Below are 27907 nucleotides of genomic sequence, written 5' to 3' on the forward strand. Positions count from 1 at the left end.
AACTCAAAAATATGGCCTCAATCAAAGCGGCTCTCGAAAGCGGTGTGTTCCCAGACGCTGGCAGGACACTGAAGAGACTCTGGGCTGGGACTTTTTACTGACTCCCAAGGGGTCAGGGAGGCAGGGATCAGGCTAAATCCCAGAGGTCACTGGGGGACATGCTGTGTCACTCACTCTGAGGGAGGAGAGAGGAGGGGCTGGCAGCCGGTCTAGACAGACTCTGAGAGCCATCTCCTTGAGGAATGGGGCTCTGAAGCTCCTCCGGAAGAAAAGGGAATCGTCTGTGTTGTTGGAACTGAGAATTCAAGGCGGTCCTTTGGTATATTAGAAAGAGTAACAGTCTACAGTGACTATCTCCAACAGTCAGGCACGGAGCCTCCAAAGACCAGTGTGACCTGGGGGAAGCCATGGAGTCACGTGGGTCCCCGGCTGCCCATTCTCTCGCTGACATCGTGACTTGATGCTGCCGGGGAAGACAAAGCTTTCCCTCGGGGACACAGTCCCGTTTTATCAGAGGAGAAAGAAAAGGAAAGCCACCAAGGATGAGAATGCTCTAGAATCCAGAAGTTCTGCTTTTCTTGCCAAGCATCCCCCCAAACTCCTTCAGCAGCGTCTTTTGTCCTCCGATGCTTGCACAGTAGCTTGTTTGTCAAGCCACTTAAAGAAACACCCCTGCGAGCCCTGGGGTAAGGTGTGGCGCTGGATGTCTTGGCCAACGGTCAACACAAACAAGGTTCCTGAACGCCTTGCCCCTTCCCCATACGGCGCTCTGCTGCACCGTCGTGTGTTTGAAATGTTTACGTTGCCCTGGCCTTTGTTATTTCTTGCTCAGGATGCCGGGATGCTTGCCATTCCAGGGTCTGTACCCTGCTGCCCAGCTCGCTGAGCTGTGCCAAGCGCTTGGTTGGGGGGAGGGAGAAGGTTGGGGCACCACCTGAGAGATGCAGAGAAAGAGCTGAGTTTTGAGTGGGCCTACGGAGGTTCAGTCTGTGCTTTGCACTGTCACATACATGTAGTACAACTGACCCAAAGATCTTCTCCCACGCCCACTGTGGCTGAGGTCCAGGCCCCGAGTGGTCAAAGATGGCCAGCTCTACTAGGATCCAGGTCCTTGGTCAGCCATTGAATTAATCTTACAAGACTGGCGCACAGCCCAGACCCTGAGTGGGGTCGGTAGGCAGGCAAACAGTCCCCAAAGTGCAAATGTCGGTCTTCTCACTCATTCCCACCTTCCAAGTGAGGGTGTCCTTTAGAACCGGTGTTATGGTCACTGTGCACACCATCCCCTGCTAAGAGGAGCAAGCCAGGGATCTCTCACTGACCACAGCAATCCCTACAGCCTGCACCTCTGCATCCTGAACAAGCAGGGTCCTATGCGCCTGCTTAAAGCCCATAACCAGTAGATGTCTGGGGCCCAGAGAGATGGCTCAACAGTAGATACTTGCCGCCAAGCCCAATGACCTGTGTGCAGGAACCAGCCTATACAATGCACTTAGAATCCCTACATGCCTCGCTCCGGGAACCGCTGCTCCCTCCTGGGCCTCACCTACAAATACAATTCCCTAGGACTTCTAAATTCTTCCCCACCTCTTTGACTGCCCCCCGGGCCCCCCTCCCCCATCATCATCCTGTGTGTCACCTTCTCTAAGAAGCTGTCCCTGATTCACAGCTTCAGCCAGTGCTTCTGACCCCTCAGTGCAGAGACAGGCAAGTGGTATACAGGAGAAAAGCACCACATCTAATGGTGTCACCCACACTGTAGATCTGCATAATTATGAAGATGGCTCTGGTCATATGGAAGGATCCCCTTTCCTAATTTGTACAAATGTGCCCCAGGACTCACCAGTAGCCTGGTGTCACTGTCTGTCCCCACAGCACACAGTACTTACTGGTCCAGATGCTACACTAGGCTATTTCTAAAGCCAACCGACAGCCCATGAGGCTGCAAGCTTGGGGAGGGGAGGCATTGCTTCTACCCTGTTCGCCATGGTCCACTCAGAGCCTTCACACCAAATGTGTCTTCATTAGTGATAATACTCGTGGACTACACCAAAGAAGTCCCAAGAACTGGCTTGAGGAGGGAACACAAGAAAAGTGGCATATGCACACAAAATGTCCCTAGCTTTTTGCAAAGTCCCCGAGTAGACTGATATGTTTCTCCCAAGGTCAGTGTGTCCCTTCTCCCTTTCCTGAGGAGACATCATCATCATCATCATCATCATCATCATCATCATCACCATCATCATCTTCAATACACAGCCTCCCCTCAGTATCCATGAGAGATTGGTTCCAGAACCACCACAGCTAACAAAACCTGTGGCTACTCAAGTCTCTTACACAAAATGGCATAATATATAACCTATGTAAATCCTCTCATACAACTTTGAGTCACTTCTAAATTGATTATCATATTTTAAGCATATGTAAATTATGTGCAAATTAGCACTATATAGTTTTTAGGGTCTATGACAAAAAAAAAGTCTTGTGGGTAGAGACCCAACTATACAGTAAACAAGGTGTTAGGTGAACAAGGCTCATGTGACTGCTGTAGACACAGGATCCCAGACCAGGGACGGAAGGAGCTATAAAAGCACACGATCACCTAGCAACTACTTCATTTTGTGGGGGTTCAACATCAGGTTCTGTGAAAAGCAAATTCAAGTTTTACTTTTTGGAACTTGAATTGTCCTTCAAATTTTTTTTTTTAATTAACTACATTTTTATTTATTTTTGTGTGTGGGCACATGTATGTGTGTGAGTGTGCAAGTATCACACAGGGGATGTGGAGGTCACGGGACAATGCGTGAAGTCAGCTCTTCCACCATGTGGGTCCCACATGAACTCAGGTTGTCAGGCTTCGTGGCAGGTGCTAGGCCATCTCAAGAAAGGCCCTGTCTTGCAAATATTTCTGACCTGAGATTGGTTGACTCTGCAGTTACAGAATTGGAGATCCGGAGGGTCATCTATAACATGTACCATGTGGTCCTGCTCATGTACTAACCATCGCAACCCTCTCAGGCGGACACTATCACCCTTCAGTGCCAGGCTTCACAAGAGAGGGGGCCAAGGTAGAGAATGGTAAGGAAGCAGAGCGGAGGCTGGCTCCTGACACGGTGTCGGATGGGAAAGCCTCCGAGCTGAATACAACCTTTTGCTGTTTCACAGAAACACACCGTGCTGAGGAACCATCTGCACTCACTTTTAGTGTGGAAAATGCAGTCACGGCTTGTACTGTGGAGTCTGATGCTGGGAACAGCCCTGCTCCTCCCACCTTTGGGCTGTGCTCCAGGCCCCCCACAGAACCAGCTCACAGAGCTGACTGCTGACAGGCAAGAAGAATACATGCCAGGTCCAGGCCCAGGAATGAGGCCTGGGGGCGGGGTGGGGGGTTGGGGGGGTGGGGTGAGGACAGGGAGACAGACTGAGTGGGCAGAAGCCATACTCAGGCACAGGCACCTGGTCACCCCTCCCAGACATCGGAATAAGACCTCTGGGAGCGGTGTAAATGGGTTTTTGCTCACTGAATCCTCAGTGCCTGGCACATAAGAGGCATCCAGCCAATATCTGCTGAGTGAACAAAGGAATGAACGAATGTGTGTTGAGATTTACCCAGTCATCCAAAAGGGGGCAAGGAACTGGGGCTCTCACACCCCGAGGTTGAGGGCATTTTCAGACAGGCACTCACCTTTGGTCCAGGAGGGAAGAAGGAGGCCCAAGACTCTCAGAGAAAGGAGGGCGACATTCTAGGGTCCTGGGGCCTAGGTGCAGGTTTATGTAAGAAGATGGAAGGGGTCCATCACTGGCTGGCACCCCTATAATCTACTGCGAAAGTGGGATCCCCACACAGACTATCAGGTTGAGCGGAGACCTAGGTGCTGGGCAGAGGGGCTGAGCTGGCTCCTTGAGACACATCTGGAAATATTGCCGGGCCTTGGTGGTGAGGGATGGGGATGGAGCGCTTCCCCCGGAGCCCTCCATCTTGACACTGATACTCACCTGGTCTGGGTGGGCATGGAGCACATGAGGCCACCCCCCAGAAGGTCCCCACACTGCCACAGCAGTCCTCCTGAGAAGTCAGATCCACCAGGGGGTTAGCACACTGGGGAAAAAAAAAAAGAAAGACCATAGACATCCGTGACACCAGCTGTCCATCACCAAGGGTCCTAGACTCAACTCCCAGAAAGCCAGTGTTTTTCTGAGTCCAAACTCTAGGTTGTCTTAGACTGCAGTTACTAGTGAGGGCTCTTCTACATGGGGACTTCCGTGGTCCCCTTCTGTGTGCCTGGCACTGACAGGCACTACACACAGCTCAGGGAGAAGATGCGGCCTCTCCACATTCAGCATCGCTCCCCTTTTTAGACAGAGTCTCTGTAGCTCAGGTTGACCTTGAATTCACTATGTAGCCAAGGATTACCTTAAGTTTTTGATCCTTCTGCCTCAAACTCCTAAATGCAGGGATTACAGGAGTGTACCACGATGCTTGGTTTGATGTGGTGCTAGGGATCAACCCAGGGGCCTTGTGCATATGAAGCAAGCATCCTACCAACTGAACTGCATCTCCAACCCACTCAGGGACCTTTGTGCTGTGGATTTGCCCGTATGGGAAATGGACCAAGGAAGAGAGAGAGAGAACTATAGCCCGGGGAAGCCATAGCCGTCCTAGACACCTGAAGAGCTGAGGCGGGAGCTTTGTTCTCTCACCTGTCCATTCACTGTGCTCAGGTAACACCGGCCCAGAAGTCCCTGATGCCTGGACAGCACTGGGGGTGATGGCCGAGGGGCCTCTCCAGCCTGAGCAGGTATGCTGTTACTGGCCCAGTGGCTGTGGCTTGGGCTGCCAGGGGGCCGATGGGAAGAAGCTCTGGTCTCCACACTGTTCTCATCCAGCACGGGATCCACCTCACCCCGGACCCGTGCCACCTGGTGGATCTGCACAGAGGCCTCGGGCGGGTGGTGAATGTGCACCTTCACCAACGAGGGGTTCACAGAGGCTAGGCGGAAGGGCTGGGGTCAGAGCCAAGAAGGGCTTCTACCTCATTTTTCTGCCCTATGAAGAGTGCCCACCACCCAAGTTCAGTCGGGCTCCAGACTGTGTGTCTCTCCAAATGCCTCCTTCCATTTCTTTGCCTGTTATGTGGGACCAGAACAATGCCCCCCTAACCCCCACTCCCAGACAGGAAGAAGTGGTAACTCCATGCAAGGCTCTGCATTGAAAGCCGCAAAGTTCTTTCCGATTCTTCCTCCTCTGTGACGGTGTGAAACCCTGAGTACCATCAAACCACATGCAAGCCATAGTCAAGGGATACCTGAGGGTCATCCCACCACCCATCCATCCCAACTCCTATAGAACCCTGTATATTTGTACCTCTAATTTGTCACCTATTACCAGAAGGCGGGGAAATGAAATGCATGCTGAATTCTGCCCCCATTCCCTCCCTATTGCCCGGGCTGGGGGGAGGGGTGCTGGGGGCCCCATAAGCTGCATTGTCCTCCCCAGCACAGGTGAAGGGCCGCACGCGCGCGCGCGCGCACACACACACACACACACACACACACACACACACACGGAGGAACTCCGATGGGAGGCAGACATATAGGGGATGGCATGGAGACCTGTCCCCGACCTGGCACAGCCACGGCACACCCTACCCGGTGAACCTCGCAGGCTGGCTGCCCCGAATCGCTGGCACTCACCGAGCTGGTTGGAGAGAGGCAGCATGAAGGTGGATTGCTTCAGGGGCCCTTCCAGCAGGGCTCTGTGGTGGGAACCTCTCCCCGGAGGCTCCCTGTCTGGCTGTGGGACAGGCAGATGGCAGAACTTCCCTGTGGAGTTAGCTGGACACCAGCACTCATCCCGGCCAATGCAGCGCCCTCCATTCAGGCAGGGGATCTGGCAGAAATCTACGACAACACTCAGGGTGATTGGCAGCTGACCTCCAGTTGGTGACAAGCAAGCAGGGAGGTGGGGCACTAAATCTGGGGGTGGGGGGGGGCTTGGAGGATGTGGAGCCCCTTGAAATGCAGGGCCTTCCCTTGAAGCCCTTGGAGTGAAGACAAGCACATAACTTGCTTTTCAGAGAAGCCTCCTCATGTCTCTCCTGCCCACCACAATAACCTAGAGCACAGGCAGGGGCATGCTTCTTCTCTATCAAGGACTCAGAGAGGTTGTGTGACTTGCCTGGAGTCACACAGCCCAGCTGGGACAGCGCCGGGATAAGATTCACTCCCGGCTGTGATTTATAACCACTGACAGAACTAGAGGACAGGAAGCTCCACGCCAAGGCGTCCCTGAGAGGCAGCCCCCACCACCACCACCACCACCACCACCACCACCACGCCAAGACCGTGTGTGGGAAGGGGACTCACAGATACGGAAGCCAGACTTGGGGTCGTGCCCATGGCCACCCTGGCTGTACAGGGTGGTGGTGTCGCCCTTCTCACAGCTGTTGGCACAGCGCCCACGGGCACAGGTCTGCTTGCAGATGGTGGGGGTGAAGACGACCTTGATCTTCTTGATTTTCTCGGTGAGGTTCAGCCCTGCAGAGAGAGGGCTTGGGTCCTGGACAGAGCCAAAGCATAACCTTGATCTCCAGAGCCTGGTGCACGAGGCCCTTAGGACGAGAGGTACGTCTCACAGCACGTGCTAAGACCCGGACACCGGGTCTGTCTGTGGTCCAGGTAGGGCAATGTTTTCAAGAAGTGCCCAGACAGGCCCCCCTTAGGCTCACGCTTCATGCACACTGATATGTACCGCTGCGAGAGGAGCCATTCAAAACCGCACTGGTGAGTCTCAACTCTCTAGCAGAATATTTCATTTTACAGTTGGACTGAGGCAGAGCGGTATCCAGGGCGCCTTTGTTACACAGCCAACGAGTGCAGACTTAGGCTTTGAGTACAAGGGCAGGGAGTGGAACATAGCTCCGGCTGGCAGAGTGGGGGGGGGGGTTCCCAGGGGAAACAGAGGAAGATAAGGCCTGAGGAATGGCGAGAATCAGGTTGGGGGGGGGGAGGGATCTGGTTACCAGCTTCATTTAGCAGGGTGTGGCGAAGCCAGGAAAACACCAAGGAGGAAGCGAGGGCGGCAGGCAATGGCGGTATGTATGGTGACAGGTGTCCGGAAACGCTGGGGGTTTCCTAGAAGCAGCAGCTGGCTGCACTGGTCCAGGGTTGGAGTTTGCAGAAAGGGTAATGTGGAAGTGCATGAGTCAGGGGATTGAGGCCCCAGCTGGACATGGAGGAAGCAAAGGCAGACCAGAGATGACAGAGCAGGAGACCGCAGACTGCCGTCAAAGTCCCAGGGTCCAGATGGATTAGTCTGACACTCTGGAACTTGCACAAAGCGAGTGCACCAATACTGTTTGTTGGCTGGCTGAAACAGTGAAGGACAAGGTGACAGCTCTGTCCCTTGAGGGGGTGGAGGGGGAAGCAGAGGCAGGGCAAGGATGGGTCGGATGCCTCTCTGCTCTCCTCAGTCCAGATGCAACCTTACCCCAAGGGGGTGAGAGGTGGTTCACATGTGATGCTGGCTGGGTGCCATCTCTCAGCTCAAGTCCTGGTCCCGAAGGCAAGGCGTTGGAAGTCAGCTGGCCATTGGCACCAGCGGCCGGGTAACGACGAACAGTCCTGGACAGCCCTGTGTGCTGCTGCAAGGGGCGGGTCTGGCTGAGGCCATTCAGGGTCCTGTGGAGATGACCATAGCCTGGGGGTTTGCATCCCAGGAACGGCATCTCTCGGCCCTCCATCAGCTGGCTGCCCTCAACCCAGCACTTGCCCTAGAAGAATGCACTCCATTAAGATGCCTTCTCCCCACCCATACATGGCTGACTCTCGATGGATAAGTGCCCAGATAAAAGGACCAAGGGTGGCCAGTCTTCTAAGGGGGAGCACCTACCCCTATTGGAATATTTAGGAAACCCAGCCTCTCTGGGCCTCAGGACCTCTGACTACAACATGAAGCATCAGTCTTTCCTGTGTAGTTCTGGCATTCTGGGAGTCTTGGAGAGCCCACTCATGGGCCAACCCAGCACTGAAACCATGGTCTGTGCCCAAACCCTGCTATTTTTATCCCCAGTGCTGGGGATAAATCCCAGGAATGTGCACATGCTAGGCAAGCACTCTATCACCGCTACATCCCCAACTCCATTTAAAATTTTTTTTATTTTGAAGCCTGGTCCAGGCTGGCCTCAAATTCACTGTCCTCCTGCCTCAGCCTTCCCAGTGCTGGGATTACAGGTTTGCCTCACCACACCTGGCCCTGCCCCATATAAGCCTCTATGTAAATCGTGTGGAATAGGTGAACAACAAATATATATATGCATAGATCTTTCAGGGGCAGAGTCTGGGATCTATCTCCCAGTTAATTAATATGAAAATAATGCAGCAACCATATTCAAAGAGAAAAAGAGTCCATCATCTCCCATCCCAACACAGCAGATACTTTTGCCTATTTTTCAACCTTTGCTCACATATATGATTTTATAAGAGTATCATCAGCTGTAGATATAATTTAAAATTTTTTTTTACTTAACATTATGCTCTACTCTATACAATTACACCTTTCCCCCAGATTTATCATTTCCCATGCCCTATGGCTGTTGATCTGGATCACAACTCAGAGACATACTCCTGTTGCATTTTTTAGATTGTTGTTTTTCACTGTGGAAAGTCCCACACGTGTGATGTTTTTTCTCCTGTTAAAATATTCCTTTAGGGTTGACGAGATGGCTCAGTGGGCAAAGGCACTTGCCACCAAGCCTGACCACCTAAGTTCGATCCCTGGACCACACGCGGTGGGGGAACAGACTGCTGCAAGTTCTCCTCTGATCTGCACATGCACACCATGCCCCCACACACACAAACAAACAAAGAAATGTAAATTTTACAAAAATATTCCTTTAGGGGGCTTAATTGTTCCATTTAATTGTTTCATTCTGTATGCTTGATTTGTGTGTGTGTGTGTGTGTGTGTGTGTGTGTGTGTGTGTGTGTGTGTGTGTGTGTTTATGTGTGTGCACAGTTGTGTGAAGGTGCATATGCACATGTGTGCAAATGTGTGTGGAGGTCAGAGTTTGACACTGGGCGTCATCTTCCTCGATCACTTTCCAACTTACTTTTGGAGATAAGTTCTCTCACTGAACCTAGAGCTCGCCAGTTGGGCTAGCATGGGTGGTCAGGAAGCCGATGGACCATGCAGAGCAAACTCAATTGTGCAGATGGTGATGATGATGGTGGTGGTGGTGGTGGTGGTGGTGGTGGTGGTGATTGAGACAGGGATCTCCTGTCTCCACTTCCCTAGGGCTGGAACTACAGGTGTGTGAGCCCATACCTGGCTTTCTCCCAGCACTCAGTTTTTAATCACTCCTTTTATTTAGCCATTGTACTTTATGTGTTTGGAAAGCTTTTAATAATAAACATTTTGAAGACAGTTATGACATTAGGATGAACTCAATTCCTCAGGCTACCAAGGCGGTATCCAAGACTGCAAACATCTTCAGCTTTAATATATTTTGGTGTATTGTTTTCTGAAGGGGTCACATCAAAACATATAAGTTTGATACATACATGTATCAAACATTACATGGAACCCCATTCATATATATAATTTTTATAGTTTTTTTGTATCAGTTAAAATTTAAAAGTGGGTTTAAAACTTAATAAAGTACATAAATGTACCACACAGAGCACACACTCACTAGCGTAGCCTAGAATAGTAATTATTGTTGTCGTCATCATCATTATTGAGAGTCTGCTATGTAGCTCAGGCTAGCCTCATAATTGTATTTTTTTCCTTTACAGAGCTGGGATTACAGGCATGCACAATCTGCTACTTCCCACCTTATTTTAAGTATTGTAATACATTAATTGAATAAGCATAATAATGACATATTGATGTTGCTTTTCTCTCCTTTTTAAATTTTAATTTAAGAAATTATTTTTGTGTAGGGACTGGTGGCACATGCATTTAATCCCAGCACTTGGGAGGCAGAGGCAGGATCTCTGTGAGTTCAAGGCTAGCCTGGTCTACAAAACTATTTCTAGGACGGCCAGGGCTACACAGAGAAACCCTGTCTCAAAAAACAAAAGACAAAAAACAATCAGAGCAAAAAATATATATTTGTGTGTGTATATGTGTGGGTATATCCATGTGAGTATAGGTGCCTGCTGAGGCCAGAGACATCATATCCCCTGGAGCTGAAGTTCTAGGTGATTGTGAGCTGCCTGTGGGTGCTGGGAACTGATCTTGGGTTCTCTGTAAGAACAGCAAGTGCTCTTAACAGCTGAGACATTTCTCCAACTCCCCCTTCATAGATACTTCTGAGGTTGAAATTTTGTTTGTGAATATATTTATTGCTTGTTCTTTGACAACCCTTTGAATTGTTTATCTCATAAACTTGAACAGATCTTCCACATGTTTGTTATTGGACGGCCTCTACTGTAAATACTCTAGCATTCTGACAGCGGTATGAGAACCACTGTATACAGAACAACATCTGGACCATGGTGGGTGTGAGGACATGTGAACATGGAAGCTGAGAGGGGCCAAAGACTCACCCAACATTATAAAACAGCTAAACCAACACACTGGGATTCCAGATAGACCACCCTGACTCCAGAGCCCATGTTCTGGGTCAGCCCAGACCCCAGCGGAAGTCAGCCTGGGCTGAGGGGTGGTCTGCACTTGTTAGGTCCTACCCCATTTCTCCCCATTAGATCACGTGCCCTAATAGGATATGGTCTGGGACCCTTGCTCCCTCCTGCTCCTGAGCAGTTGGCTCCATGTGTTCAAGCCATGAGCACTCTACTGAGAGACGCTAGACGTGGACACTATCAGAGCCTGGTTACCTCATCTGTCCCAGGCCCTGCCCCAGGCCCTGTGGCACAGACCTTGGCTCCTGGGAACCTCAATGCTGCTATTTCTAGAACCTTCAGCAGCAAATTCTCTTCCTGCTTCCAGAGTTTGGGGGTTGGAGTAGGAGAGGTCCTGTTAGCCATGTGGAAGTTCTAAGAGTGATAATGGTCTGGAATTGAGACCCAGACCTCAGGCTCACCCCTCTCAGGGGAAGGTCAGCACAATCTGATACATCAAAAGCAAAATCCTTCCAGTGCTTCCGAGAGACTGCCCAAGAGAGCTGTGTGCAAGCTGGTGCATCACCAGACGCTTCAAAGATCTTCAGGGCCAATTGAATTTCTTCTCAGAGCAGAACACTGGGCAAGCAAGCCAGACACCCCTAGTCATAGAGAGGACCTGGATGCTTAGAGGAGAAAGGAAGGGTTTGGGACAGAAGGGCCAATATGGCCTCTTCCAGCAGTGTAACCTTGGGCACATTGCTTAGCTCCTCTGAACCCATCATCATCATCATCATCATCATCATCATCATCAGCGTTAGGAACACCTACTTCACGGGGCTGTGGAGAGGACCGAGAGAATAGGGAGGCCGTGCAATCACCTTACGAATACAAGCGAGTGTTCATAAGAGGAAAAGCATGCCAGGGTTTTCAAAGGGACGGAAGAGTTAGCTGCCGTTTGGACTGAATAGCACCCCACCCTCAGTCCCACCCCAGGGAGGAAATGTGACCCAGTCACATTCAGAATTCTTCTCCACTTAAAAGGAAGAAGAAGAAGAAAAGTCCAAGCATCCTTATACATAAAGGGCCAAGTGTCTAATCTCTTCTCACACATTTTTTTTTTTTTTTTTTTAACCATCAGGAACCTCTTCTGAACCCAATCCATGGTCATCCACTGATGTGACAGGGAGAGTTAAGTGACAAAAATCCAAAAGGCCGGCTGACTGGGGCTTACAGCAGAGTAAACAACGAAGCCCCAGTTCAGCAGGGAGAGCATAGGTATAAGCCGCTCCGCTCCACATCCACCCCGTCCACGTCCGCTCTCCTCTGGAAGCGCTGCTCTGTCTAGTTTACATACAAAGCAGTACTTAGGGCTCCTGTCTTGTGTGAAAAGAGTCTTTGATGCTAAAAGACGAACATTTAAGCATCAACATACGGTACACAGAATAGCTCTGGGTGCTGTTGCTAAGTACCCAGCACCGAGCCAGGTGCTTTAAGTACCACACCCTATCCTTGCTACTTTAGAATGAGGACAGCAAGCTGAAGAATAACATGGGTACTAGACTTCCAGTGAGAATAAGCTCTCGTTGGGCATGATAGTGTACACCTTGGATCCCAGAATTTGGGGGGGCAGAGGCAGTGGATCTCTGTGAGTTTTAAGCTAGCCAAGGCTATACAGTAAGCCTTAAAAAAAATTCTCAAAAAAAAATTCTCCTTCCTGCTAGTCTGGAAGGAACTGTAAACAGTGGGCATGAGAGTTCTGTGTATGTGTAACTGTGCTTTTAAACGTTTTTATGTATATATATATAATTTAATAACATATATAGATACATATATATATTGAATTCTTAGAAAATGCATTATGCATCAGGCAGTTTATTTATTTATTTATTTGTTTGTTTGTTTATTTATTTATTTTGTTTGTTTGTTTTTCAAGAAGGGTTTCTCTGTGTAGCTTTGCGCCTTCCCTGGAACTCACTCGGTAGCCCAGGCTGGCCTCGAACTCACAGAGATCCACCTGCCTCTACCTCCCGAGTGCTGGGATTAAAGACATGCGCCACCACCACCCGGCAGTATATTTATTTTTAATGAAACTAAATCCTTACTCTTTCCAGAAACTCCATTTCATAAATAAGGCAATCAAAGCTCAGCAAAGGTGTGGTAAATGTGTGGAAATGTCTAGAACCCAAGACGGACTGTGAGGATGACAGAGTTGCAGGGCTTCAGATGCAAAAAAAGATGTTATCTAGTAGAGAGACTCCAGAAAGCCTCAGGGGTGGGAGAGCGACATCCGAACTTGTGCGGAGAGGATGGATGGGGGTGCGGGATCTAGAGATGCGTGGTGAACGTGGAAAGAGCGTGAGAGGAAAGGAAGAGGGAGGGTAGAAACACACGGTAATTCAAGGAAGCAGGAGAGACCGAAGGGCAGCCAGGGTGGGAAGGGCAAGGACGGGACTAAAAAGAACAAAATATAATGATGGATGTTGCCGCTTGGCTTTCTGTCAACCTTACACAAGCTAGAATCATCTAGGAAGAGGAAATCTCCATTGAGAGGAAGCCTCCATCAGACTGGCCTGTAGGGAAGTCTGTGGGGTATTTTCTTGATTTATGGTTGGTGTGGGAGGGCCTGGCTCCCTGTAGATGGTGCCACCCCTGGGATCCCAGGTTGTATTAGGCGGTGGGCTGAGTAAGCCATGGAGAGCAAGCCAGTAAGCAGCGTTCCCCCACGGGCTCTGCTTCAGTTCCCGCCCCCAGGTTCCTGCCTTGAGTTCCTGATTAGGAAAAATAATGTAAGAAACGCATGGAGGTGGGACTCATCTTTAGTGAGTACAGTTCTGAAAGTGCAGAACGGAGAGGACCAGGGGAAAAGGAAGCGATGGCCATTTAGTGCCTGGCAGGTGACGGGCATCATGCTAAGTGTTTAACACCATTCATTACTCACTCACTCAAATAACTGTGATCAAAAACCTCTGCTTGGCCCAAGCCACCTTAAAAAAAAAAAGTGAAACGACAAATGAGCAAGCAGGGTGTGTGTGTGTGTGTGTGTGTGTGTGTGTGTGTGTGTGTGTGTGTGCAATCATGTCACAGACAAAAGAGAAATTATCACGGTATCTAAAGAGAGGAAAGGCTCTGAAAGAAAACCCACAAAAGAGACGAATAAAAAGCTCAGAGGAGGAGGTCCCAAGTGCTCGGCCTCTCTGCTTAGGAGACGCACAAATGAAAAATCACCCTGAGACAGCATGTTTTAATCCACCAGACTAGCTAAGCTCCCAAAATTTAATGACATGCGTGTTGTTGAGACTGCAAAAACAGGCACTCTCCGCTGTCGCTGGCAGGAGAGGAGCCGAGAGAGACCTCAGAGAGCGACCTGCCCATGCCGGCTCTTGGCACAGGGCGGGAAGGCTTTGGGCCTGATGGTCCACCTCTGAGACCGGTTCGCAGGTAAACCTGCGCTGGCGAGGCTGCTGCCCTCCTGACCTTATGGAGTCTGCCGCTTCCCCTTAGCTGCAAGGGTGGTGACCCTTAAGCCTGTGAGTCCCATTTTTGGCCAGTGGGAACTACTTAAGAGGGGCTCCTCACCTTGATTCCAAAGCTGATTACTGCCCCCAACGGGAGGCCACAGCCCCCTTCTCGCAAGGTAGAACAGTTTTGAACGCTCCATCCTCCATCAACCCAAAAGGTTGGCTTCCTGGGGACTCCTGTCCCTGGCTGGCTGTCTTTACCGTCCCGCTCTGCTCCCCTCTCGTCTTGTAGCACTTCTTCACCTCTAAAGGACCTGTCCCAAAGCATGCGTTCATGTCCAAAATGATGCAAATACAAGGCTCTTCGGAGCAGCGCTGTTTTGAATTCGCAAAATATTTTGTACGGAATAGAAGTAATTGAGTGACCTCCAGTAGAGGAGCGGTTAATCTAGAGATGGCCGCAGGATGGAGCCAGGTGTCTTAACAGCTCTTTCGCATCAGGAAGGGACACGCTCCAAGACACATTGAAATGCGGAAACACAACAGCCCAAATCCCACCTCCTGGCTGTTTTTATACAGGCTGTGTCCTAACAATGGTCTTTACATTTTTAAACGGCTGGAAAAATAGTTAAAAAGGCTGTTTCTTGACATGAGAAAATGATATAAAATTCAAATGTAAGTTTCCATAAATAAAGCCTCCCTGGAGCAGGGCCACTCACACTGTCTATGGCTGGCTTTGGTCTTCAGCAGCCCGGGTGAGTGGTTGCAGAAGCCATATGTCACAGGAAGCTGAAAATATTTACCATGTGGCCTTTTATGGAAGAAGTTTGCTGACTCCTGGTGTGTGTGGGGGATGTAAAGTTGTTAAAAAAAATTACTGAAAATACAGATGCATGTTGTGCATGTTCATAAAGCAACCTTAGAAGGAAACCCTGGGAAGTTAATAATAGTGGCTGCTTATGAGGGAGGGGCAGGAAGTGGGAACTCAGGTTACCTGGTAGGAATGCTTTTTTTTTTTTTTAATGTGCATTGGTGAAGGTGTCAGATCCCCTGGAACTGGAGTTACAGACAGTTGTGAGCTGCTATGTGGGTACTGGGAATTGAACCTAGGTCCTCTGGAAGAGGAGCCAGTGTTCTTAACCCCTGAGCCATCTCTCCGGCCCCCATATGAAGGTTTAATGAACACTTTACTCTGTGCAGGGCTCTGTACCAGTAATACACATCATGTGTATCCTCTCGTGTAGGCCTCTCTATAACCTGGTCCCCAATTTATGCACGCGCTCCCTACTTTGTGATTGAAAACAAGCAAACTAGAATGTATGGAAAGTCTATGACCTGCAGAAGGTTGCAGGATTCATGATGCACAGAAGCTAAGTTACTAAACCACTTCATTCTAAATCCCCTCTTCTTTGTTAATTATTACCATTTTACATATTAGGACACTGAGAAATAAAGAACAGGTTTGGATCCATATTCTTGGGCCTCTTATACCCTCCTAAAGGCCTCCAGGAAGCACTTATAGGGCTGGAGAGATGGTTCAGTGGTCAAAAGTGCACGTTGTTCTTCCAGAGGACTCAAGCCCTGTTCTAACATCCATACCAGGTGACTCACATGTAACTCTAGCTCTAGGGAATCCCACACACTCTTCTGGCCTCTTTGGGCACCTGAATACATACACACACACACACACACACACACACACACACACACACCAAGTAAATTTTTTTTTAAAGACGCACTTACACATGCCTATTACTGGTTGGGTACTGGGTCCCTAGGATGACAAACATCTTTCCCTCTCAGATGCACTGGAAGCTGGGCAAAGTGCCCAGCACCCAGCAAAGGTGAGGAGGCTCAGCAGGAGCCAACATTAGTCTCTAGGCTCTATTGGTAATAGAAGAGAGGGGAGGGAAGGTGGCCAGATAGAAGGCTTTAACTGTGGTCTGGGCTACGGGGGTCCGGGATGGAAATGTCGGGGCCCAGATTCCTTCTGTTGTTGACCTGTTTTTGGAAGCAGAGACTCACGTGTCCTAGGTTGCCCTTGAATTCGCTGTGCTGCTGAGGATGATCCTGAACTTATGACTCACCAGTCTCCAACTCTCAGATGCTGGGGTTACAGACTAGGAGCCCAGATTGCAACCCAAGAGAAACGGTAACAGGGCTCCACTGGCCACGTGATATGTGTTTAGGGCCTCAAGCTGAATCTCAAGGCCAGACTCAGGCCAGTCGGTGCTGTAGCCACAGTGGAAGTGTGTCCTGTGGGGGCCGGGGGGGGGGGGGGTGGTGGATGGTAGGAGGGGCGGGGGGGGGGGGTGATCTGGCCAGGGGAGAGAGCTCAGGCCCAACTCTGCTGACACCTCCCACCGAAAGGGGGGAACATCTGCTAATGAGCAGTGTGGTCTCAGCTCTAAGTTGCATTCCGTAAATCCTCCAGCCCTTGGCGCCTGTTACTACTTGTTTGCTAGTACGCGATTGAACAAATGAGCAAGCAATAAACTAATATTAATGGAAAAATGTGGCAACAGATCGTCACACATCACTCAATAGTTCAGTTCACTCTTTCCATGGCTTGTGTGTGTGTGTGTGTGTGTGTGTGTGTGTGTGTGTATACACCTATAGCTGGGTGGGTTTGGGCTTTTTGTTTTTTTGGTGTGAGGGTTTGGTTTTTTTTTCCACAGACACACAGGCGATCATCTTAGTTTCTGCTCAGAAAACTGTTTCCAGCTCATTCCAATCATGAGATTAACTGTGTCGATGGCTCATGTATTCCTTGAGACTCTCACACGCTCTGATACCTAAACTGGTTGAGAAACGTAAGAGTGAGGAGAGAATTAAAAAAAGGAAGGTGGGCAGGGAACAAGGCCTAGCTTTGAGGCAAATCAGGGGAAGAGGCTAGGCTGTCCCCCGGAGAAGGGGACAAGAAGAAAGCAGCAGAAAGGAGGTGCCTACAATATTCTTCTGCTTCATGACTGCAGACCCAGTTCCTTGCAAGTTAACATGTCCTGGATCCTCCCCAGTGACTCTGGCTTCCAGAGGATCTGGGCCCACGAAAGGCCCCAAGAGGAAGTCTGGCAGATCATTGTCCTGTCCCCTCCTGGCTGGCCAGGCAGGCCTCACACCCACACCAGGATCAGATGGCCCCTTGCCACACCTCCAGGAACCTATGATAGACACTCAGGGGCGGTTTTCTCAGTGGGCAGTTCCTAGTTGCGTGGTGTACACTGGAACTGTCATCTCTATCGCCTATCCTGAGAGGCTGAGAGCTCATCCTCCCTAGGTGTCCCCCAGGTGTCTCAAGGTCCCTCCGGTTGCTGCACGATGTATCCATTCATCCAAGCCTTCGGCCTCACTGGTCAGCCCTTCTCAGCCCAACTTGGCTGCCTGTGAGTCGCACTCCCTGTCCTGAGGCTCTGGGCCTCTAGTTCTTTCCATGGCCATGCCCAGGTCTGAGAGGACTGTAGGTCTGGCTCACAGACCCCAGAGGATGCCCCGGCCAAGATTTGGGTTAGAGGTGCCCCATGGGGAGGAGTCCTTCCTGGCCAGAGCCTCTCCTGCCTCCCCAGCAGCTGGGGGAGAACACAGCATTTCCAGAAAGGCACATAGGTACCAAAGGGAGTGAGCAGTTCTGTGTGTCCTATGGGATATTGGGGAAGGGGACCCCTAACCCCTGGCTGAGGTCACATCCCTACCCCAAGGACAGCCCTGAAGCAGGTGTTGCCCCAGTTTCAGGGGGCTCCAAATGCTGAAGATCCTTATCCCTCTCCTCCGCTGACGGCAGAGCATTTTTAAGGCAAGCAGTCTATCTTGTAGGTCATGCCCTCAGCAGCCCGACCATCTTTACTCCTCTGCTGCCTGGAAACCAGGCTTACCCTTGGGGTGCCTCGGGACAGAGGTGGGAGGAAAAAGTAGCCCGAGGGACTGTCTAGTGCCCAGGACAAACTTGCCCTTCATTTTCTACCCAGAGTGGCCATGACAAACTTTTCAGGCAATGGGCATTCCATTCTTCTCCAAGAGCTTTCAGCCTCCTTCTGTGCCCAGCAGGACCACCCTGGAGCTGAGCCTGGGACACAGACTCTCCAGGAGGGCAGGGGCTGAATCTCACCCTCTATATCTTATGCAGACTCAACACATAACAGGGGACCCAGCTGCTGCCCCCAAATATTGATAACATTGAACTTCAAACTTCTTCCTGGTTCCCTGAGCTGTCTCTCCACTGGTGCCATCTATCCATCCCTGGGAAGGCCTTGTTTCCCAGTCAGGGCCAGTGTCATCTGGAAGACTTGTCAGCTCATAGGGAACTGAGATCTCATGAATTCATAATTCAACCAGGCCAAGGTGTGCTTATGATGTCCTTGAAAGGGCACAGTCCCACTGGGCACTTGCCTACAGAGACAGGGAGGCAGGAGGCAGGAGACCTAGTAAACCTGTTGCCACGACTGAAGCTGCCTTACTTCCCTCAGGAGGATGCCGCACGGCACCAGGATATGACGGCCAGAAGACGGGATAGACTTCAGCCCTGTTCACCCTGTTACTTTTGATGCAGGGAACCACACAAACATCAGCGCACAGTAGCCCAGTGACAAGGCCCTGCCTGCGAGGCTGTCAGAAGACTCCAAGAGAAGAAAAGCAGGATGTCCCAGGGGTCAGGAAACTCATAGCTGAGTACACTGTCCAACCCAAGTGCCCCAGGCCTCCTAAGCAGATGTGGCCCTGAGGCTGGAGCTTTCCAGAGTTGTGGAATGTGAGCTGGAATAGGGAGTGGGAAGGGCAGAGAAAAGAGTGACCACTGAGGGACAGATGCAGAACGGGCAGGTGGGGATGCTCAGTGGGGAACAAGGACTATCTGGTCAAGGGGAAATGGGAGGAAATCATGCACAGACCTAGCTAGAAGACTGTCCTCTACTAGGAAAAAAAAAAAAAAAAAGACCTCTTTCTAGGCTCTGCCAGGCTGTGCTGAGCATTTCCCATATGTTAATTCATTTAATCATCATTAAAGTCAGGACATTGATCTTCTGCCTAGTTTATAGCTATGGCACGAGAAACTAGGCAAGTTGTTTAAGGTCACCTAGCCAATGAGAAACAGAGACAGGTAGACACTGGCATGTAATGCTATGTGAATCTACTTTGCATCTGAGGTATAGAAGACCTGGTCTGGACCTCATCTTACAGAACTCAGCGTAAAAGAGAAGCCTTGAAGAGGTGTTGTGCCAACTGCCACACACACACACCCCAGGAACTAATAAGAAGATAGGTCCCTTAGCTGCCCCTGTTGTCCACACTGCCCAGGGATGCCCCCTCCCTTCTCCTTCCCACTGGCTGCTCTTCCAGATTGCCAGGAACTCTTAGAAGCAAGGCACGAGGCCAAGCCATCCCAGTACTCTTATTACTGCAAAGGAAGAAAGAAAGAAGAGGAGGAAAGACAGGAGGATGAAGGGAAGGACAGAAGACAAGCAGGCAAGCAGGCTGTGCCTGGACAAAACCCTGCCAGTGTCTGTTCAACACTCAGCCCCCTTCTGAGCATCCTCTCCTGCAACTGGCCTGAAAAATCCACTCAGGACACACAGAATGCATGGCGCGGGGGTGAACAGAGTGGGTTCACACCGGAGCTTGTTTAGTTTGGACTGTCTTTTGGGAGATGAGACGGTGGAAGCTGTGGGAGCATCTCTCTCTTAAGATGGGTTGTCATAGGGCAGACAAGTGGGAATGCTGAACTCAGGGATCAAAGGTGTGGGCAGACATGTTGCTGGAGACCTGCTCAAGGCCTGGGCCTCCCTGGGCTGCTGGCACAGGCCATCTGCTTACGCTGCAGGAAGGTCACTGCTCTCGGATCCCGGGACAGGAAACCAGATGAGCTGAGGTTAGGCTATAATGAGATCCGTCTGAGAGCATTTCCTCCTCTGGCTGTCTGCTGTCCCAGCCTGGGTGGCTGAGGGGAGCCACGGTCCTCTCTGAGAGCCACAATTCTCTCTCTAGACTCCATTTTGATCAAACACAGTAGTTCTCCCTTAAGGCGGTTTTGATTCCTGCAGTTTCATTGATTGTCAACTGCAACTAAAAAGATCAGCCATAGTCCGGAAATATTAAGTGGTGAATTCCAGAAATAACGCCTAAGTTTTAAATCCCATGAACCTTTCATCACCTGTTCTGTACTTTGCCAGAATGTGAGTTGCCCTTCTGTGCAGTGTATACACACGCTATATGCTACCTTCCAGTAAGCCATGTAGTAGCTCTTTCAGTCGCTGGGTTTCCCATCATGGTGTCACAGTGTTTGTGTTTAAATGACCCTTGTTTTACTTAATCCTGGCCATGGAGTATAAGGGTGTGTGCTGGCAACGCCTATGTGCCAAAGATAAGCCTCAAGGACAGGGAGATGTCTCCGTCAGTAAAATGCTCGCCACACAAGTGTGAGATCCTCAGATCCCATGTGAAAAAGCCAGGCAAGGTGCTGTGCACTCGTAATCCCAACACCGAGGGTGCGGAGGCAGACAGGAAGGTCACTGGGGCCTACTGGGCAGCCAGCCTGGTCAAATGGGTGAGCCCTGTGTCCCAGGACAGCTCCTGAGATGTGGCAGTCAAGTTTGTCCTCTGGTGTCTGCAAATATAAGCACATATGTATACACATACCTCCAGGCATACACATACACAAAAGTACAGAACGGAGAAGCCATAGATGCTATTGAGTGAAACGAGAACATTCTTGATTTAATAGTTGCTAGGATCTACAAGGCATCTCTATCCATGAGATTACAAAGAGGGAAGAAATATTAGCACTAATTTTTTTTTTGTCGCATCTCAGCCTGCAAAAGGCATAGCCATCTTTCTCTAAGGAAGGGGCCCTGGAAGGGTGCAGCCTCACTGGTGACTCGGATCCAGATTCCTACAAGCAGCTCTGAGGTAACCCAGCACACATGGGTGGACAAGGGGGGTAGTGGTCAGAGCTGAGGCGCCAGGGCGAGAGCTCTGTGTGGGCAATCGGCTGGGAGCTCCAGAGGTTTTGATTTATAATCTTTGTTTTGCAAGGCTCGGGGATTTTTTTTCCCTTCAAGAAGCACTCAGCTTCCTTGAATTTTAGACCTTTCACAAATATTTTTTTAGGAGAAATGAGAAGAAGAAAGGCTGCCACCAAATGCCTGCTGCAGCTATTCACTTCCACCATGAATCAGAAACACAAAACCACAGCTCTGTGGCTCACAGGGGAACTATGCACTTTCACAGTTCATTACTGGGAATCATTTAGCCATCGTCAGTGTCATCTGCAGACAGACAGGTGGACACACACGCGCGCGAACACACAGACATCCCTCTAGGTCTTAAAGGCAAGAGTCCTGGGTTTGCATACCTCCCATTTTCTCTCTTTCTTATCCATTTCTAAGAAATTACCCGGTTCGGCTTAGATCTCTCCCTTAGGCACTCACTCCCTAGGGGTGGAGTTCGTGTGTGTGTGTGTGTGTGTGTGTGTGTGTGTGTGTGTGTGTATACACACATGTGCATCAGATGGGAAAGCGTGCTGACCCCATGAATGCCACACATAGAAATGAGTATATATTTTAGAATGAGTGTATTTTTTCTCTCTCTCTCTGTTATTCTAACACCACTGGACTTTGCTGAAGCAATTTTCACCTGGGAAGCGCTCACTGGTTTTTCTGGCAGTGCCCAGTGAACTAACTGATGGCAGATTTACAGATTGAGTAGCTGGAAAAACTACTGGGCCCATAAATCAGAAACTTCCTCCACATGCCTGGCAAGGGGTGAAACCTGATATAGATGTGAAAGCCTTGAGCTCCAAAGGAGAAGTCTTGGAGCCTGGGAAACCACCAGGACTATGGAGGCACCAACCCCCTGCCGCTCTCCGCCCAGGCCCTGGTCACACACGCATGCTCCCCGAGGGCTTTGTCCACCTTTCCTCTCCTCTTGCCTCTTTGATCCTTAGCCTCTTCCTTCCAAATGAAAATCCTTAAGCCCACCAAGTGCAAGTGTGTTTCGAGTTAATGCGGCTTGCCCTCAGTTTCCTCACTGTGGAGAGGCAGTGGTTGAACAGCCTGCCCACAGGACACTGTGAGGCGGCTCTGTGTGTTCGAGGCTCTTCTACCTGCCTGGGTGGCCCCCTGACATCCCTCTCAGGCCACACTAGGTCCTGGGGGGCTTCCTCACTCTGTATGCTACCCAATGGGGAATTCCAGGAAGCGATCAGAGGAGGAAAGTGAACGGAGGTCCCATCCTCTCACAAGCACTGTAGGCTGGCCCCTGAGGCAGCCTCGTCCTGCAGCTGTGCTACTCTGGGTCCTAGCTACTGCTTCTTGTCCCTTAAAAGGAGACTTGATGTTGCTACCCAGTTCCAGGCCCTCTCATTTCCCCTCCCCCACCCACACACCTTGTTAAACAGACCCTTTATTAATGCTCCCTCGGCTCTCTGGCTCTCCGATGGAACTCCGGATCCAAACAAGAAACACTCCTCACTGTGGAGTACTGTACCCTGAACTGTGTGACACAGCACTTTCTCCTGGGTCTGTCATCATTCAACCCAAGACCCGTGCGGTCGAGCGTGAGCCTCAGAGAAGCGAAAAAATACCCTACCGCATCCCACAGCTGCTGAGCAGAACCATATGAAACTGTGGTCTGTCTGACTTAGGAGCCCCACTCTCAACCCCGGTGCCTTCTCGTCCCCGGTTTTGGGTGAGGTGGAACCCATAAAGCACCCCAGCTTCCTCTTTAAGACTCCAACAGAGGTTAGATTAAAACAACAACCGTACTACATTCGAAAGACCCACAGTCTAAATTCTGCATCACCACAACCCTAAGGTTCAACCCTTATCCTAATACCACACTGAAGGCATAATGCCAAGCTCACTGTAACCAGCACACTACCGTTAAACTGCAATAACATCACCCTACCCACAACCCTAGTCCTCCTAATCTTAGCCTGGACATCCCCCACCTTAGCCGGAAATCTAGACCCACTATTAAAGTGCAAGGAACTCTGGGGATCCTCTCTACTCTTTGCTCCCAGGAGTTGCCTAACTTGCCCTCATTTATACTCCAAGGGCACAATTGATTAAACAACATTTGTACGAAATCTTCTCCCTACCTAACACTAAGCTAGAGACTTTCATGCAGGAATCACAAGGAGGGGCAACAGTGGGGGTACAGTGAGTCTTGGTGGTGGTGGTGGTGGTGGTGGTCATGGTGGTGGTGGTGGTGGTGGTATGGTGGTCATGGTGGTGGTGGTGGTGGTGGTGGTGGTGGTGGTATGGTGGTCATGGTGGTGGTGGTGGTGGTGGTGGTGGTGGTGGTGGTGGTGGTGGTGGTGGTGGTGTGGTGGTGATGGTGGTGGTGGTGTGGTGGTGATGGTGGTGGTGGTGGTGGTGGTGGTGGTGATCTGTAGCCTTCACCACTGACCTGCAGGCTGTAGGCCAGTAGGAGGCCAATAGCTTGACTCTCAGCATTTGTAAAGGGCTGGAACTGGGCCTTGAAAAATCCTTGCAGTAGTTTGCGACTAGACTGTCCCTCTGCAGTCTGGGTGTTAGAGGCTTGATCCCCAGGGTGGTACTATTTGGAGCTGGTAGGATTTTTAGGAAGAGGTAGGGGGTGAGGGACTAGTGGGAGGCCCTTCAGTCACGGGTGGGAAGAGATACAGCATCAAGGGGGGCTTGGGACCCCGGTATCTTCCTCTTCTGCTTCCTAGTCATGAAATGACCATGCTTCACCACACTCCCTCTGGCTTGGCAGCCAGAGGTCTGAAGCAGTGGATCTGCTCCGTGTTGGACCAGAATTTACAAAACTATGAGTCAAAAATAAACCATTTCTTCTTACAAGTTAACCACCTCGGGTATTTTGTTATAGTGATGGAGAGCTAAAACCAAAGCTATGGTGGGGGCCTGATAGTCCTCAGCTCTGAGAGGTCTTAGAAAGGAGAAATACCCGGATTTCGTCAGGGATTTGGAAATCTCCTTGGACTAGATGTCCTCATTTGGACTTACAGGTGGGAAAAGGGAGAGGGGATTATGGGAAGTATAATTTGACTGTCCGCTCCCTGAGGGTAGCAGATGGATTCTGGGAGACTCCTGGTCGTTGCTCTTCTGAGCAAGCTGAGTCTTGCCTCAGCAACCTCGGCATGTCTGCTCTGGGTCAAGTACAGCAGGAGGAGATCCCTTCCATTGTTCTCCCAACTGTTCCCTGAACCCCAACCCAGTCAAAGCTGGAGTACAAGACCTGGAGTACATCTGGGTTTCACTGTGTAGTTCTGGCCGATCTGGAACTCTCTATGTAAACCAAGTTGGCTTGGAACTCACAGAGATCCACCTGCCTCTGCCTCCGGAGTGTTGGGATTAAAGGGGTGTGCCACCCGACAAGCCCAGTCTTTTTATATTTTACACAAGTGCACCCCAAGGCCAGCTCTGCCCTGCCCAGGGCTGGACCCTCTAAGTCTCAGATGTCTCTGTTTGCTGGTTAGATGCTAACACGACAAAGGCCCAGAAATCCTTCCACCCTTCAGGGAGCCTAGAGAGAAACTCGGGGGGTCAAGTCAGCTGAAGAAGACTAGCTTTGAAGTAGCATGCTTTGCGGGAGGGGGGGGGAAATGGGAGAGAGCGACTTCCCTTCTCACCTCTCCTGGGGAGAAGCCAACACTCGAATCCCACATCAGCTGCATTGGGCCACAGACTGTACAACTGTGCCAGGCTAGAGCAGCGTTCCCGACCACCTGCTCACTCCAGAGACACGCTAGGGACGGGGTGGAGTGTCATGGGACCCCCTGTAAACCTTCAGCTGGCCTTTCTACACTTGGACGACTGTCTCTGCTAACAGCAAGGAAGGGGACACAGGAGGTACAGGAAGTTCTCAGCTGAGAGAGAGAGAGAGAGAGAGAGAGAGAGAGAGAGAGAGAGAGAGAGAGATCTTTTCCAGAGCAGTAAGTCGTTGTACCTGAGAAAATAAACCCTTTCCACTGACTTATCTTCTCTCATGTGTGTGTGTCTCTCTCTGTCTCTCTTTCTCTATCTCTGTCTCTCTCTGCCTCTGTCTCTCTCTCCCAACGTTTTTTTCTTCTCTACTCAAGTCCTTGTGGCTTATGGCTTCCACACTAAACACGAGAGTCAGATACCACACAAAGCTCCCTACCCAGCTGGTCTCATTACATCCTCCTGTCGATCCTATCAGACGGAGACTCTTGGCCCCGAGAGATTAGAATGTGTACCTAATGTCACACAGATGGTGAGTGTAAACTCGGAACAAGAGTCAAGGCTTATCTGAACCCCAAATCCAGACGCTAGCACCCATGATACTGAAATGTGGTCTATAGACCAGCACGTCAGCTAACATCACCTGGGACCACATAAGAGACGCTCGCTGCAGACTGCCGAATCAAAAGCTGTGTATTGACAAGTTCCCAGAGGTCAGCTCTGAGGTTAGATCCTTGTCTAAAGCAGTTTCCCATAGCCCACTTGTCTCCTGAAGCCCTTGCTCAGTTGGTACGTAGGTGGGCAGGGCCCCTGCCCAGCTAGGGACAGCCAGGCACATTGGTCTCCATGGGCATCCTGCCTGCTGCTGTGACTTTCCAGGACCCTGCCTCTCATCCACCTTTAAGTGTGCATCTAAATGGTGCACATGTCCTAGCCTCTGCCTAGTGCTCTTCTGGAAGGGCTTTGGCCGTCATAGTTCCTGAAGTGCTGTCCCTCCCCAGACGTCTCACCCTCCCTCCCACTCCTAGAATGTCCTCTGGGTCATGTCACTCCTTTGTCTGGACAGGCAGAGCCTGTCCAAACTGCTATCAGGACAGAGGCCAGCAGCCGCTTGAGAAACCTGGCCCGGCTCACAGGAAATGTTTAGCACTACCAGGCATGCGGGATTTGGCCTCTCAAAGCAAAACACAGCTGGGTGGACAGCAGCCGGCAGTGGGGTGCTGAGACATGCCCAGATTTCATGCATGGAAGCCTCAGGGCAGAAGGGGACGGGACTGGCCTAGAGGACGCAGTGCATTAAGGACACCGCAGTATCGTCTGGCCTGGAAGCCTGTGGAAGTTGAGGATGGCCTCACGGTGGGCCAAAGACTTCATTCAGCCTTTAGCTTCTGATGGTTCCTACACCAAGGACAATATCCCTAGGATACAAAACACACACAACCTAGACTTCTCACCTTGCAGTCATTCATTTACAAATCGATTGAGCACCTATACTGTGTCAGGCATGGGATCAGATGTCGGGGACAATGCATTTCATGCACAAGCAGGAACAAGCATCCTTGCTCTCCGAGTGGTCCGGGTTCAAGGAACAATGAATGGGCCTATGTGGAGGAAGTATGAAAGTGATATAGAGGGAAACATGGTCCTCAAGCTGGCGTCTGGCATGTGCCCTCACGTAGTAGGCCTATCTGCTTGGAGCTCACAACCTGTAACGACGAGTGCAAGGGCCAGGCCCCGCCCACCAGCTCAGAGCCAATCCCAGGCCCGCTGTATTGTGCGCCCAGACCCTTGGCTCTGCCCTAACATCTGCAGGCCTTGGCCGTAATGACTATTGGGTTTTGATCTTGGAGCTCCCTATCATTTCTCCCTGTTTCTGGCTGCCCTTGGAAAGCACACATCTGGGTGCTCAGCCCCCCAGCTCTCCTAAGCATGCCTTGCTACCCCAGCGTAGCCTGCCTGCCTGTGGCCTCCCCTTCCTCCTCTTCCTGCTACTCAGCAGGTCTCTCTCGACCTTTCCGGCTAAGGACCTGACCTCAGCGGTCAGCCTTCCCCCCCTCCTGGTTCTCTTGGCTCTGAGAGGGCAAATCCGTTTTCCCCTTAGTTCAGCAAGACGAGCTGGGCTGCAACATTTCCGAGAGAGCCTCCCTAAGTAGATGCGAATGGAAAAACCAACCTAGACAGCTCAGCGCAAACAGTCTCCTAGAAAGGGACCAGTTTACAAAGTTCAGATTTCCCGTCCTACGAGAGAGAAAGGTCTAGCCAGATTTGGGGTCGGGGAGAGAGCAAGCAGGGCAGGGGTTGCTGCCCGTCGACTCCCCTTGCTTTTTTTTTTTTTTTTTTTTTTTTTGGTTTTCCCGAGACAGGGTTTCTCTGTGTAGCTTTGCGCCTTTCCTGGAGCTCACTTGGTAGCCCAGGCTGGCCTCGAACTCACAGAGATCCGCCTGGCTCTGCCTCCCCAGTGCTGGGATTAAAGACGTGCGCCACCACCGCCCGGCTTCCCCTTGCTTATTTTAGCCTATTCACATGTGCCTCCTCCTCCCTCTAAGAGGAGAAGTTTGGTGGTGGGCGAACAGAATGGGGTTTCTTTATTCTAGTGAAGGAACATATCAACACCATAGAGAACACCGGGGGGGGGGGGGTAGGAGTGAGAGGGGATGGAGGAGGGGATGGGCTAAGGAGAAAGGGGGGGTTTGTAAAGAGCTGATACACGAGCTCAATGCTGTTCCGAGCACATATAGTCACTCATTTGATCCTGACAAATCCGTGACATGATTGTTAGGTTTGTTGCCTCCTTACTGATGAGCAAATGTCCCACAGCCCCCCACCCACCCCCACACACCCCCACCCACCCCCACACACCCCCACCCACCCCCACCCATCCCCACCCACCCCCACCCACCCCCAGAAGGAGACTTACCTGGCTGCTGGTGGTGGTGCCGGCAGCTGTATTCTGGTCACAAGACTTCCTCTGGCTTCGCTGTTCCGGTGAGGGCTGGGGGCCCCCTCCACTGAGCGTCTCGGCACAGGCCTGGCATTCTGGGGGTCAAATTCCTCCTCAGGGATGACCTCTTCACAGCGTGCCCCGCGGAAGCCAGACCGGCAGACACAGAGCTGGGGCCTGCTGCAGGAGCCCCGGTTCTGACAGGGAGGCTGGCACACAGCTGAGGAAACAGGAAGAGAGCGATAACAGAGCAGGGCCAGGGAC

General features: G+C 50.9%; 1 protein-coding gene across 2 annotated transcripts in view; it reads right to left on the reverse strand.

Moving 5' to 3' along the window:
• Nucleotides 1-27907, reverse strand: part of Ltbp2 (latent transforming growth factor beta binding protein 2) — an 89282-nt gene that overhangs the window by 41756 nt on the left and 19619 nt on the right. For both annotated transcript variants that reach the window (XM_042260930.2, XM_042260929.2), the window contains exons 3-8: nt 27620-27863; nt 7490-7680; nt 6367-6537; nt 5695-5901; nt 4702-4991; nt 3997-4099 (exon numbers count right to left, since the gene is read on the reverse strand). In XM_042260930.2, the coding sequence (XP_042116864.2) occupies nt 3997-4099; nt 4702-4991; nt 5695-5901; nt 6367-6537; nt 7490-7680; nt 27620-27863 (1206 nt within the window). The remainder of the gene's footprint in view (nt 1-3996; nt 4100-4701; nt 4992-5694; nt 5902-6366; nt 6538-7489; nt 7681-27619; nt 27864-27907) is intronic.

This window comes from Peromyscus maniculatus, chromosome 14 (assembly GCF_049852395.1).
Source record: "Peromyscus maniculatus bairdii isolate BWxNUB_F1_BW_parent chromosome 14, HU_Pman_BW_mat_3.1, whole genome shotgun sequence".
Taxonomy (NCBI): domain Eukaryota; kingdom Metazoa; phylum Chordata; class Mammalia; order Rodentia; family Cricetidae; genus Peromyscus; species Peromyscus maniculatus.